Source organism: Macrotis lagotis, chromosome 1, assembly GCF_037893015.1.
Source record: "Macrotis lagotis isolate mMagLag1 chromosome 1, bilby.v1.9.chrom.fasta, whole genome shotgun sequence".
Lineage (NCBI taxonomy): Eukaryota > Metazoa > Chordata > Mammalia > Peramelemorphia > Peramelidae > Macrotis > Macrotis lagotis.
In genome coordinates, this window is record NC_133658.1 from 94,449,586 (window position 1) to 94,462,507 (window position 12,922).

Genomic DNA, 12,922 nt, shown 5'->3' on the forward strand with positions numbered 1-12,922 from the left:
GATCAATGTAGAAAAATGGGATTCTAAGTCAGAAGAATCTAGAATAATTCCAAGGTTGCAAACTTCAATAATTATAATGATGAGAGAATAAAATTGGAAAGCATTTTGTAGACACCTACTATTTGCAAAGGATTGTGGATACAAAGGGAGGCCCTATATTCTTCAATGGATAAAGTACTGGACCTAGAGTCAGGAAAACTTGAGTTCAAATTTGATCCAAACACTTACTATGTGACTTTGGGCATGCCGCTTGACCTCAGTTTCTTTGTCTTTAAAGAGGGGATAAAAGGAGAACCTTAGGTGGAGCAGAGAGATCAGAGCCCTGTAGTCAAGAGAAAATGAGTTCAAATCCAACCTCAGACACTTAAAAATTGCCTAGCTGTGTGAACTTGGGCAAGTCATTTAAAAATTCCATTGCCTTAAATAAAATTTAAAAATTAAAAAAAAAAAGAATTTCCTCATTGGGGGTAATTGAGTAGATGACTTCTGGGGTTTCTGAGGAAGTAGGGATATGTACCCAAAGAGGTAATTTCTAGGTTACAGCTAAACAAGGGTTGCTTCCTGGATGATGACTCGAAGTAGGGTTTGTGTTGGCGTTGGTTGGGATAGTTGGCTCTTCCTCCTAGGAACTGTTCTCTTGGATGATGGATGGGACTAGGGTTAGAAGGAGGCTCTGGAAGTTGATAGTTTGACAGGTGTTGTCCTTCCCCAGTGTTCTTATGTGTAGGATCCTAGGTTGTCTCCACTGAGATCCAAGGGAGAGATGGTGAGATGATGGCAAAAATTTGCCCCTCCTGGTACTTGCTGCCTCCTGATTCCTTCCTTAGAATGTTTTACTAGCCTAGATATCCTGTTTGGTGGTGATGGTGCTCTCTACAAATATAGGGAAGTAAGGAGAAAAAGAAGGTTTAAGGGGGGGAGATAGATAATGAGTTGCTGGGGATATATTGACTTTAAGGCAGAGTTCTAACAGGTGATGTGATATTGAAGCTCAAGAGATCAGGTCAAGCTATACAGATGGGGAGAGTTATCTTTCATAACTGAAATCATAAAAATGGTTAGAGTCATCAGGACAGAGGATACAAGAAAAGAGGGCCCAGAACAGCCACTCTTCTCTACATTAACAACTTCCTATGACCCCAACAATGGAAACCAAGAATGCTGAGAACTATTTTGAGAGAACAGTGTCAGGAAAATTGAGAGTTTCCAGTGTCAAAAGCTGTAGAGAGGTCAAAGAAGGTTGACTTAGGGCCATTGTGGGGAGGCTAGGTGGTGCAGTGGATAGAGCACTGGCCCTGGAGTCAGGAGTACCTGGGTTCAAATCCAACCTCAGACACTTAATAAATACCTAGCTGTGTGGCCTTGGGCAAGCCACTTAACCCCATTTGCCTTACAAAAAAAAAACCCTACAAAAAAAAAAGAAAGGGCCATTGGATCTAGCAATTAATAGATCATTGATAACCTTGGAGAGATCAACCCAAGGCAAGGGAGTTCAGAAGTTAATAGGAAGTAAAAGTTCAAGAGGAGGGGCGGCACAGTGGATACAGCCGCTGGAGTCAGGAGTACCTGAGTTCAAATTTGACCTCAGACAATAATTACCTAATGATGTGGCCTTGGGCAAGCCACTTTTAACCCCATTGCCTTGCAAAAAAAAAACAAAAAACCTAAAAAAAAAGTTCAACTGGATAGATGCTCATGGGAGCTCTAGGAAAATTTGAGGAAGAGGTTATTTATTGAATAGAACCACAGTAGTCAACCTCAATTTATCATATTGGAGGCCCCATTTACATGTTATACAATGATTATTGGGGATAAATTCAGGGACTTGACTTCTGATGTCATGGAGGTGACATGTGAGAATATTTTGCTATTATTGAATGGAACCACCCAACTCAAACAACCCCAGCCTTACTTTGTCCAAAAAAAAAAATGACCTATTTGTCAGGAATATAATATTTTTTTTTTGCAAGGTAATGGGCTTAAGTGGCTTGCCCAAGGCCATGCAGCTAGGTCATTATTAAGTGTCTGAGGCCGGATTTGGGTGCTCCTGACTCCAGGGCCGGTGCCCTCATCCACTGTGCCACCTAGCTGCCCTGAGTACAATGAATATTAAGCGTCAGGGTCAAGGGCTGCATCCATGATTTCAGGAGAAGGCCAATGTGGGTCAATTACGTGTGACCCGCAGCCAGGATGTGTCCAGGGGCCTTGACCCCAAGCCCTCCTGCCCGTCCGCCCAGCCTGGCGCCCATCCGTGCCCGTTTCCTCATCCTTAGTGCTGCCTGGCTCGTAACCCTTCTCCAGGTGTGGAACGCGGAGACCCTCCTCCCTCCGGCTCGACCTCCGGCGTGGTAAGGTCCGGCTCGCGGGGAACAGCCGCAGAGGCCCAAGAACTACATCTCCCACAATGCCCCTCTTCGCCGCAGCCATGGCAACCAGGAAGTCCGGCCCTCCCGGGCCCTGGGCCGCCCTCGGGGCATCGCCGCGGCGGCGCCGTAGAGGAGGCCGAGATGCCCAGGTACCCCGGGCCGAGCTGGGCGGGAGCGGGGAAGGGTCGGGAGCTCATCCCGGGAAGCCTGGCCAGGACGGTTCTCAGACTCCCGGAGAGGGAGGAGTGGAGGGGCGGCCCGGGCAGGGCAGGCCGGAGGCCGCGAGTGGGCATCCACCCGCCTCTGGGTGCCGCCCTGCATTCCGGTCCGGCCCCATCCCTGGCAGCCGGGCCTGCAGGCTGCGGCCTCGGGACTTCTTGGCGCCCTCAAGGCTCCCATCCAGGGGTTTAAAAACTAAATAAATGAGGGTTATGTTTAGTAGAAATATTTTCTATAAAATTTCTATAAAAATAAAACCCATTTATGCCCTTATGATGATAATGATCGCTTTTTTTAAAGGGTCTTTAGGAGCCCCGGCCACCCTTTGAAACTTGCTCATCCGGACCAAACCCCTCCCCCCTTTTCCAGATCGAAAAAGTGACTCAAAGAAGGAATTTGAGGGGGCCCAGTGGATGGGGCCCCGGCCCCGGAGCCCCTGAGTTCAAATCCATCCTCAGACGCTTAATAATCACCTAGCCGTGCACCCCATTGCCTTGCAAAAACTAAAAAAAAAAAAAAAATTGTTATGAGTGGTGATAAGAGATTACAAAAAAATAAATTTCCTAATTTAGAAAAAAACTTTAAAAAAAGGGATTTGAGGGCAATGGAAGAAAAACAGCAGATAAAGAACTGGAAAGCAAGGAGTCAGGGGTGGCACCAGGGTTTGGAGCTTATTCCTCGCCCTGAATCAAATCCACATTTTTTGAAACCTGCCTTTGCTGTATCTTGTACTATACCAGTTCAAAAGGCATTCCATTTCCTCCCTCCGGATCTTTGCCTAGGCTGTGTGTCCTGGACTACCTTCCCTCCCCAACTCTACAATCTTTGTATAGATCCTTTGAGGATCAGTTTATACATCATCTCCTTAGGAACACCTTTCTCTCTCTTCCTCTTTAAACGATGATGTATGTTGTCATTCACTCTAGCTATGTGACAGATCTGTCTCTTTCTCTGATAACATACTCACTTACCTATTTATATGTTGTTTCCCTCAAATAGAATATAAGTTCTTCTAGTTCCTAGAAGGCACGCACAATGCCTTACACAAAAGTAGGTCCATAATAAATATTCTTAGTTTGGCTTATATCTGCTGTAAGGGTTTGTACGGTCCAGATCACGTATAGTGTCTCATACTTTATGAATTATACTGCTTTTTATAGATTTTATCATGTTATTTGTCCTAAATATCTATCATCAGAATGCTTAATCTGAAGAAAATGCTTGAAAAGATTTCTTTTTTCTAACATTTTTCTTTCTGATACACATACAGTGATTCACTCTGGGAAATTGCAAAAGCTGAAGTGAAAAAGAAAGAAACTTCTGAAAATGGTGGAGACGGGATAGAAATCTGTGAAAAATCCGTATTCTTCATTGGCAGTAAAAATGGGGTAATTAATATGTATGGCTTCTTGCTATATTTTCAATTGTTGTTTTATATGAAAATCTCTATTAAAATTCTTTAGATTTGTTAGAAGTTTGGTCACTAAAACTTCCTATGTAATTTGATGACTGAAATGATATTGTTTAAAGATTACTTCTGAAATTGAAGTAATTACCCCCCAAATACTTCAGTATATCTGTAATGTCATTGATCTAGGTATTATTTCCTTCACTACTGCAGATCACAATCCATCCAGGTCTTCTCAAAATGCTGGAGATCTGCCTCCAACTCTTTTTATATTATGCAGGTACAAGTGAAGCACTTGGACTCCCCATCTGTTGTCATTCACTCTAGCTACATGGAAGATCCATCCCTTTCTCTGATAACATACTCACAGCTATATTTTATGCCACTTTTTGCATACAAATCTTTGATTATACGATGCATCTTACTTGTGCCTACCTAACCTTTTTATATTTAATTTCATTCCATTTTTTTTATTTTTAGCAATTTTTTTATGTTTAATTTTTATTTCATTTTTTCTTAATTACATGCAAACCAAAATTTCTTAACATTCTTTTAAAAATTTTTGAGTTTCATCCAAAAATTTTCCAAAACTGAATATTATAGATTGTCTTTATATGTAACTGGAGGAAATTACAATATTATTTTTTATTTTCCCAGTTCTTTCCTTCTTTCTCTTCCCTATTCCCTCCCTCCCCTTCCCCCTCCTTGAGAAAGCCAGCAATTTTTTATGGATTAAGCATCTGCAATCATGAAAAACATTTCTGTATTAGCTATTTTCAAAAGAAAACACAGACCAAATAAAGAAGAAGAATTAAGAAAATAAAAGAAACTATCTTTCAAATTGTATTCAGACCTAGTCAGTTCTGTTTGGAGGTAGATAGTAGTTTTGATCATAAATCCTTCAGAATTGTCTTGGATTTTTGTATTGTATTGTACAATATTGTGTTATTGTGTATATTTTCCTGGATCTGTTCCTTTCACTTTGCATAAGGTCATGTAAATCTTCCCAGGCCTTTCCAAGAGCATCCTGCTCATAATTTCTCTCTCTCTCTCTCTCTCTCTCTCTCTCTCTCTCTCTCTCTCTCTCTCTCTCTCTCTCTCTCCCTCTCTCTCCTTTTTTTTTTTAAAAAGATTTTTGTAAGAGAATGGGGTTAAGTGACTTTGCCCAAGGCCACACAGCTAGGTAATTATTAAGTGTCTGAGGCCGGATTTGAACTCGGGTACTCCTGACTCCAGGGCCAGTACTCTAACCAATGCTCCACCTAGCCACCCCCTGCTCATCATTTCTTATAGCAGAATAATATTCCATCACAATCACACCACAACTTGTTCAGCCATTCCCCAACTGATGCATTGCCCTTCTTCACCCCTTATTCTGATGACCCATTGAGCTGATCCATTAGTTCATATATCTTAAATAATAAGCCAAAGAGCACTTACTCAATTCTTATTGTATGCCAGACACTTTATCCAACTGTAGACTGAAAGCAAGCTCAGCCAAGAGTTGACTGGGGGAGGGCAGGCTCAACTGAGTTCGGAAGTTGTGCAGTACATTCAGTTATCCTAAGTAGCTTCCTGAAACAAAAGGCAGAATTTTTACCGATATTCTTCCAATGGAAAAGCAGCATAAAGTAGTGGATTGAGAGCTGGCCTCGCAGTCAGAGAGAGCAGAGTTGCAGGCCTGCCTTGGACACATCATAGCGCTGTGACCATTGACATGACTCCATCTCTTAGCAGGGAAGGCCCTCTCTCCCACTCTGACTTGTAGGAGAGTCACAGTTGAGGAGGCATATACATCCATGTATGACATTTCTTCCATCTCAGATAGATTGGCAGCTGATCTTCCCCTCACCTTCTTAGAGAATTGTCTGAGGTCCTGAGAAATGGCTTACCAAAATGTGACCCAGGGCCAGAATGGGTTAGAGCAGAGCATGAGTCCAGACTTTTCTTATTCTGGAGCTGCAGGAGGAAGTCCTTAGGACTGTCTGGTGAAGCCTGTGACTCTTTATCTCGGAATAATATTTTCAAATGCATAAAACAAAAATACTTAGGATTGCAAAGGAAATCAATTGCATTGAAATAATTATTTAAAAAAAATTTTTTTTTAGTGTTTTTTGCAAGGCAAACAGGGTTAAGTGGCTTGCCCAAGGCCACACAGCTAGGTAATTATTAAGTGTCTGAGACTGGACTTGAACCCAGGTACTCCTGACTCCAGGGCCAGTGCTTTATCCACTACGCTACCTAGCTGCCCCTATTTTAAAAAATTTAAATCAAATTCACAAACCATATATTTGTGAAATTACAGGTTAAGGCTTCCACTTTCCCGTGTCCCACCTACCCACCCTTATCCCTCCACTAACCATTCTAACAGTATTCTAACATAATGGAAATCAGAAAATTCCACAAAAATCTCCCTCAAAACACAAACTTCTCACTGACACAAAGAACATCTGAGAGTCTTAGTATGTAGCACAAGATTTTCCATTTATAAATCCCCTCTCTTTGTCTTCTCTGTCTCTGTCTCTCTGTGTCTCTGTATCTTTGTCTCTCTCTCCCCTCTCAATCTTTCTGTCTTTGTGTCTGTCTTTCTTCTCTTTCTCTCTGTCTCCCTGTCTTTCTTTCTCTTTCCCTTCTCTCCCTCCACATAGATGTCTGAAGACAGGATGATAGATGCAATAGATGACAGAGTCTAGATGCAATAAGATCTCAATAGGGTACAAGGATGAGTCAAATGATAAGATATTTATAGAGATGAATAGAAGAACTTGCATTTGTATTCAAAAAATGTTTTTGTTTTGAAGATTTTTTTTTTTTTTGGTGTTTTAATTTGATGCTGGTAGGCTTGAATGTCTCTTCAGTACTGTCTGAGGAATTTTCAGATTTTTGTCTTCAGTCTTCTAAGATCCCTTCCTCTTTCAAGCTCTAAACTTGTCACTGTCTCAGACATAACAACCCTGTTTGTGCCACCAATGTCTCAGACTCATCTTCTCATCCTTCCCTCAAAATGCGCTCTTCCTTTTGCCTCCCCTTCTTACCAGTGCTCTTTTCCTTCCTTTGAGACCTGAACCTTAGAACACACTTTGATCCCTCTGCCTAGGCTTCCACATCCAATTAGTCCCGATATCTGTAATTTCTATCTCTGTGAGCTTGTTTTCACCCACTACTTCCCATCTCATTATCCTGTACCATACTGTTCTCCTGGCCTTTCTACTGCTCTTCCTTTCACCTTCTTCTAGAGTTCTCCTGATATCCTACTGAAACCCCAACCTCATTTGCTCAGGCATAGTTGAAATAAGCTACCTTCTCTGGGAAGGTTTGTCTCCCAAGGAATGTCTCCCCTCTATGTCATTTTGTGCTTCTATGTCATTGGGGGGGGTGTAATTTAACTGCATTCATAAATGTGTTATGTCTTAGTGATCCCCTACAAAAGCATAAATTCTTTGAGGATGAGGACTAACATTGTGTTTATCTTGATATCCCCTAAAAGTACTTAGAATAATGTCTTACACATGGTAAGAGTTCAACAAATATTTAATGAAAGAAATTGAACATACTTTAGCCATCTGCTAGGCAGCAGAAATAGCTTATTTTTACAGAATGCTTTTTCTAATAGTATTTTATGAATTGGGATTTTATTTGAACTGTAAGACCATGAATTCTTCTTTCAAATTCAATGTATTTGCCTAGGACTATGACAAATACCTATCAGAAAATTGAGAGCACTATGCAGAATAACATTGTATTGTAACATTGTACACAGTATAATCTTTCATGAACTGTGATTTCAAAGTTTGAAAATTTGAATTTTGCCCTTTGCTCAAGGGTGAAGTGTTAAAGATATTAAAATTAACATCAACTTTTAGAAACAATTTTAGTAGAATTTTAAAATATATATTCAACTGACAAGATTCACAGTAATGATTAAATATTTTAATTTTGTACCTAGAGATTTCTGATTAATTAGTTATAAAATGATTCCTTTCTTATTCCTAGGAATAGGGATCATTATTGGCTAATAGGTCACTCAGAATTCAAGACCCAACTCCTCTCTTTCTATCCACAAGATTGAACAAAGAGTATTAGATCTTATTTTTAAACTACAATTTAATTAAAATCTAAATGGTAGGAAGATCAGTTATATATTGTATATTGTGATGTAACATGAAATTTACTCATTTGAATATTTCCTACTTAAAGACCTTACAACTCATATGATGTTCAAGTTTCTTATTTAGTTCTGTTTTCAGTAGAGTGAGAGAGAGAGAGAGAGAGAGAGAGAGAGAGAGAGAGAGAGAGAGAGAGAGAGAGAGAGAGAAAGAAGAGAAATGGAGAGGGGGAGAGAAAGGGAAAGAGAAAATGAAGAGAGAGTGGAGAGAGAGAGAGAGAGAGAGTAGGGGAGAGTAGAGAGAGAATGAAGAGAGATTGGAGAGAGGGGGAGAGAATGAGGAGAGTGAAAGGGGGCAGAAAGAGACAGAGAAAGTGAAAATGTGAGAGAGAGTGAGACCGGAGAGAGAAAAGAGTGGAGAGACAAAGTGGGGGGGGGGAGAGAGAGAGAGAGAGAGAGAGAGAGAGAGAGAGAGAGCGAGAGAGAGAGAGATACTGAGACTGAAACTTTATTAAGAGTTGAGCTTTTATATTAAGCTCTTACTAGGTGCCAGACCCTGTGCTTTAAAGAGCTCAGAATATAAAGGCATGCCTGCCCCCCAGAAGGCTTACATTCTGATGAGGAGACAGCACAAAAAGGGGAGCTGAAAAGGGAGGGTGGGGACTGCAGTATGATGACAGGGATCCAAATGTCTGGGGTGTGTAGTGGACATCTAGAATCCAGAAAATGAAGGCCAAAGCTGACCTATCCAGATTCAGGGAACTTCTAGGAGAGGAGTAGGTTACAGCCCAAGTGAACAGTCAGGGCTGGAGCATAATTATCACTCCTTCCCTAATTCTTACAGGATGATTATACACTTATGTATTCATCATTTGTTTTTTGCCCTTCCATTTATATCTTTACATATATTTTTTCTATATTTTTAAAATTCTGTAGTTGAGCACCAAATAATATGAGTATTTCTGAATACACAATAGGAGAGAAGAAGTGAGTTTCATTCCTTAAGTCTCACATGAGTTTTCATTGGATTTACATTGGCCTTTTAGGCAGCTGCTCCTTCTTTCACAATCATCTTTGCTTGTATATTCAGAATATCATTCTTGGGTTTCCATCCCTCCTGATCTGACTTCTCCTAAAAAAATTTTCTCACCAGATTTGGTGTATCCTTTTTTCCTGAACCCTTAGAAATCTCTCAAGTCTACAAGTAGGTGTTAGACTGTGTCCAGTTTTTCTTTTCTCTTTTTATAATTGAAAGGTTACTTGCCCTTAAAGTTTCTATCATTAACCACTTAAGTAACCAGTTTCTCCTTGTTAGGCAGAATCAAATTGAGAATAGCCAGTTTCCCTCCTTTTTTTTTTAATGTTTTTTTTTATAAGGCAGTGGGGTTAAGTGGCTTGCCCAAGGCCACACAGCTAGGTAATTATTAAGTGTCTGAGACCAGATTTGAACTCAGGTACTCCTGACTCCAGGGCCAGTGCTCTATCCACTGTGCCACCTAGCCGCCCCAAGTTTCCCTCTATTCTTTGAAGGATGAAATAATCATTAAGGCAAGTCATTAGTTACCTATGGCAGATGGGGCTCTAGATGTCCAGAGAGTTGAAATCCCCTATTTTCATGTTTCATTGCTCTACATGGAAGCAAATAATTTTGTAGTTGGGAAAATGGCGCTGGGGAATAGGACTGAATCCTGAGAACAAAGATCTCTAGACAAACACCAGTCTGACTGTGAATGAGAAAGAGGGAGAGACTGATAGCAGGGGAGAACATGAACAGGTTAAACTCTGAGTCCCAGCCACATCCCACTCAAATAGTGAGGTGATTTAGCAGGGAGAATTATGAACATGAGGTCAGAAGAGGCCTGGCAGTGTTTGCACCCATTGATCTTTAGGACTTTTTTTTTTAGGGGTTTTTTTTTTGCAAGGCAAATGGGGTTAAGTGGCTTGCCCAAGGCCACACAGCTAGGTAATTATTAAGTGTCTGAGGCCGGATTTGAACTCAGGTACTCCCGACTCCAGGGCCAGTGCTCTATCCACTGCGCCACCTTAGCTGCCCCTTTAGGGCTTTAATTTTGAGGAGCCTTAGTTTGTCATCTCTAAAATGGAAATGATATCTCACAGGATTTTTTTGAGATTCAAATGCTCTGATGCAAGTAAAGCGCTTTGCAAACATTAAAATGTTATGTAACATTAAAAAAAAGTTGTATTATCAATGATAATATATATGCATTGAGGACTTGTTGAATAATCATCATTGGGTTGTTAGCTTGGCCTTCAGTAGTGTTTCAGGGAGTTTTAGTTGGCCTTTTGCTGTTTAACATTTTTATTGTTGACTTGGATAAAGGCACAGAGGGCATGCTTATCAGATCTGCAGCAGATATAGAATTGGAAGTAATAGCTGACTAGTGGATGATTGAACCAAGATTTAGAGGAATCACAACAGGCTAGAATACTGGATCAAATCAAATAAATTGAAGTTGAATGGGGATAAATATAGCTTTCTACTTGGATTTTTAAAAATTACCTTCACAAGTATAAAATATTAGAGACATAATTAGACAGCAGTTCTTCTGAAAAAGCTATTGGGATTTTATTGAACTGAAAAATTATAATGAGTCAATGGTTGGGAATGACAACCAAGTAAGTTAATTGGAGAGGCATGTCTTCTAGAAAAAAGGAGACGATCTGGTGCTGCTGTCTGCCTAGAAAAAGGGAGGTAGTCTGCTGCTGCTGTAACCTTATTTCTAGAGAGTTATGTTTAGGGATGGGTTCTGCGTTTTAGGAATTTTATGCTTAGAAATTTATATTTAGAATTTCATTTATTTCTCTATTTAGAAAATTCTACAATTTTAGGAAGAAGCTTGGAAAAATGGAGAATCTCTAGAGCATGGTGAGATGCTCAATGCTCATCTGAAATTCAGTTGAAAGAACTGGAAATTTTTACCTTAAATGAACTTTTCTCCAAAATATAGGGCAGCTGTCAGACCAAGTTTGGCTTCCTGTTTTTATCACACTTTTTAAAAAAATGATATTTTATTTTATTTTTCCAATTACATACAATTTCAACATTCATTTTCAAATTTATAAGTTCTACATTTTTCTACCACCTTCCCTTCCCTCCCTCCTCCCCGTGGTGGCAAACAATCTAGTAAAAGTTATACATATACTTTTGCATTTAACATATTTACATATTAGTCATGTTAAGAAGAATTAGGACTAAGGGAAAAGAAAGAAAACCATGAGATGAGAAGGAAAAAATAAGAAAAGTTTTTAAAAATTGAACATGCTATACATTCAGATTCTGTGGGGGTTTTTCCCTACCCTGAATGTGGATGGCATTGTCCATAACAGGTCTCAGGATCATCTTAAATCACCCATCTTGATCAGCTCACAATGTTGTTGTTAGTGTATACAGTGTTCTCTTGGTTCTGCTTCCTTTGCTTATCAGTTCCTGTAATTCATTTCTTGCTCCCCTTGAGGTCCAACCATTCATGGTTTCTTATAGAACAATCATATTCCTTAACATTCATGTACCATAACTTGTTCAGCCATTCCCAATTGATGAACATTCCCTCAATTTCCAATTCTTTGCCACCGCAAAAAGAGCTGCTATGAATATTTTGGAACACGTGAGATTTTTCCCATTTTTAATTATTTATTTTGAATATATAGGCCTAGTATTGATATTGCTGAGTCAAAGGGTATGATCGGTTTTATTTCTCTTTGGGCATAGTTCCACATTACTCTCCAGAATGGTCGGAGCAGTTCACCACTCCGCCATCAGTGCAACAGTGTCCCAATTTGCCTACATCTATCACAGACTCTTAGGACAGATTGTTTACTTACCACTAAGGTACTCAGAATTTTTACTTCAGCAACAATTTATCCTTGTTGATAAGAACAAGATTCGGAATGAAATTTCTCCTTGTTTCCTACACCTTTTGTGAGATGAAATTATCATCCAGGAAAACCCAGAAAGTATTAGCTCTTTATGTTTTTGGTGATTTGAGAGCTCTATCAGTAGTCCAATTAATTAAATTTTCCCACCATCAGGATAATCAATAACTCTGGGATTTTATTGCCTAAACTCCTCACATCTTTCTCTGTTTTTGTTTGGATGATCTATATTACATTTCCTGCATTTGTTTCTGGCTCCAGCCTTTTCCACCATACTTTCTTAACCTGATTCCTGGATTCCTCACATGGGTATATCTTCTGAATATACAAAGTTATTCCACCCTTCCTTTTTTACTTATAATGCTTCTCTTGAAAATGATCAACCCTTCTAGAACCATTTTTTGTTCAAGAATCTTATCCCACCAAGTCAATAATAACAGTGTTAATCAATACAAAGCCAGGCATGTATTTCTGAGGCACTACACTGGAGACTATCTTCTTATACTATGACTGACTCTTTTTTGGCATCTGTTTTTCTGTCAATTCCTGACCATCAATTGCTATTCTTCCTACTTTGCAGCTGTTCTCCAAGCTCCTAGCCTGGGGGATGTGCTTAGGAAATTTTCTCCTTTCCCTTTCCCTTTCAGTTGAAAGAATATTTGATTAGATTTGCAAAGCACCAAATAAATAAATTCTTCAAACTCAGTGATCCAGACTCCTAGTCAAGCTCTCTTTCAGCCGTGCCATGGGAAAGCCACTCAACTTAAGTGAATTTCATAGCACATCTCTGCTTTAGGTAGTTTTATCTATCATCACCATGTGAGATCGATGAGAAACTAAGAGAAAGATTAGTGAAGCTGTTGCAATAATCCAAACAAGATAGCCAGGACTTTATTAGATTAGACTGATTAGATTAGATTAGATTAGACC

General features: G+C 39.7%; 1 protein-coding gene across 3 annotated transcripts in view; it reads left to right on the forward strand.

Moving 5' to 3' along the window:
- The first annotated feature begins 2,432 nt into the window (after nt 1–2,432).
- Nucleotides 2,433–12,922, forward strand: part of DYNC2LI1 (dynein cytoplasmic 2 light intermediate chain 1) — a 62,811-nt gene continuing 52,321 nt past the window's right edge. For all 3 annotated transcript variants that reach the window (XR_012472154.1, XM_074204881.1, XM_074204892.1), the window contains exons 1-2: nt 2,433–2,515; nt 3,856–3,973. Coding sequence is in view for 2 of the 3 variants with exons in the window: in XM_074204881.1 (XP_074060982.1) it covers nt 2,508–2,515; nt 3,856–3,973 (126 nt within the window). In the remaining variant the exon portion in view is untranslated. The remainder of the gene's footprint in view (nt 2,516–3,855; nt 3,974–12,922) is intronic.